At 44.1% G+C, this 1,564-nt stretch overlaps 1 protein-coding gene across 1 annotated transcript; it reads left to right on the top strand.

Annotated features, from left to right (window-relative positions):
* The first annotated feature begins 322 nt into the window (after positions 1-322).
* LOC138898802 (uncharacterized) lies at positions 323-886 on the top strand. The gene has a single exon (XM_070184903.1). It carries the CDS (start codon positions 323-325, stop codon positions 884-886), a length of 564 nt encoding a protein of 187 aa, XP_070041004.1.
* The last annotated feature ends 678 nt before the right edge of the window (positions 887-1,564 follow it).

Here is a 1,564-nt window from a genome sequence, read left to right as displayed (position 1 = left end):
GCTATGCAACAGGACCATCGGCCCATGATTTCCGCACCAGCTACCTCATCGCCCGTCCTGTCGGCCAGAGGTAGAGGGCAGATGTATAGGGGTCGCCCTAGAGGTGGAGGCAAGCAGTGGTGCTTAAGCTAGATTCTATGCCTTTCCAGCCAGACCAGAGGCAGTCGCCTGTAACATAGTGATCACATGTATTATTTCTGTCTGTCGTAGATATGCTTCCGTGCTATTTTATCCAGGGTCTCCTTATTACCATGCCACTTCTTTATTTTCTCCTTATTTGGGTGTATCTAGTGAGTTTTTGGGTGTTCCTATATATGTGTCCATGCCAGTGGGTGATTTTGTTGTTGTAGAACGGTTTTATTGGTCCTGTGTAGTGACTTTCTGTGCATATAAGACCAGAGCAGATCTTTTATTTCTAGATATTATTGACTTTGAGTTTATACTGGGCATGGACTGGTTGTCTCCGTACCATTCCATTCTCGATTGCCATGCCAAGACTATTATATTGGCGATGGTAGAGTTGCCTAGGTTAGAGTGGAGAGGTTCGTCTATTGCCATATCCAGTCAGGTTATACCTTTCTTGAAGGCTCGACATATGGTCGAGAAGGGTTGTTTGGCTTATCTGGCCTTTGTTCATGATACTGCTGTGGAGATTCCCACGATAGATTCAGTGCATGTGGTTTGGGAGCTTTTTGATGTATTTCTTGCTGATGTACTAGGTATGCCACCGGATCGTGGTATCGATTTCGGCATTGATTTGGAACCAGGCACCCACCCTATTTTCATTCTTCCTTATTGCATTGCTCTAGTGGATTTGAGAGAGTTGAAGGAGAAACTTTTGGAGTTGCTCAAAAAGGGATTCATCAGGCCGAGTGTGTCGCCTTAGGGTGCACCGGTATGATTTGTTAAGAAGAAGATGGGAGTGTGCGGATGTGCATTGATTACCGCCAGCAGAACAAAGTCACCATCAAGAAAAAGTACCAGTTGCCGAGCATTGATGATTTGTTTGATCATCTATAGGGTGCTAGAGTGTTTTCGAAGATTGACTTGAGATTTGGGTATCATCAGCTGAGGATTCGTGCTTGCGATATTCTGAAGACAGCTTTTCGGACTAGATATGGGCACTATGAGTTTCTAGTGATGTCCTTCAGCTTGACTAATGCCCCCACGTCATTTATGGATTTGATGAATTGGGTGTTTAGGACATATGTTGACTCATTTTTCATTGTCTTCATTGATGACATATTGATCTTCTCGCGTAGCATAGAGGAGCACGAGCATGATTTGAGGATGGTGCTTCAGACCTTGTGGGAGCAAAAGCTATATGCTAAGTTCTCCATGTGTGAGTTTTGGTTAGATTATGTGGTTTTTGGAGGCATTTTGTATCAGGTTAGGGTATTAAAGTGAATCCCAGGAAGAACAGGCAGTTTAGAGTTGGCCTCGTCCTACCACAACGACCATGATCAGGAGTTTCTTAGGGCTAGCAGGTTATTATCATCGGTTTATGGATGACGTCTCGTCTATTTCTGCTCTTTTACTAGATTGACCCAGAAGAGTGCTCAGT

The sequence above is a fragment of the Nicotiana tomentosiformis genome, chromosome 9, assembly GCF_000390325.3.
Source record: "Nicotiana tomentosiformis chromosome 9, ASM39032v3, whole genome shotgun sequence".
Taxonomy (NCBI): Eukaryota; Viridiplantae; Streptophyta; class Magnoliopsida; order Solanales; family Solanaceae; genus Nicotiana; species Nicotiana tomentosiformis.
This window is presented reverse-complemented; position numbering and strand designations above follow the sequence as displayed.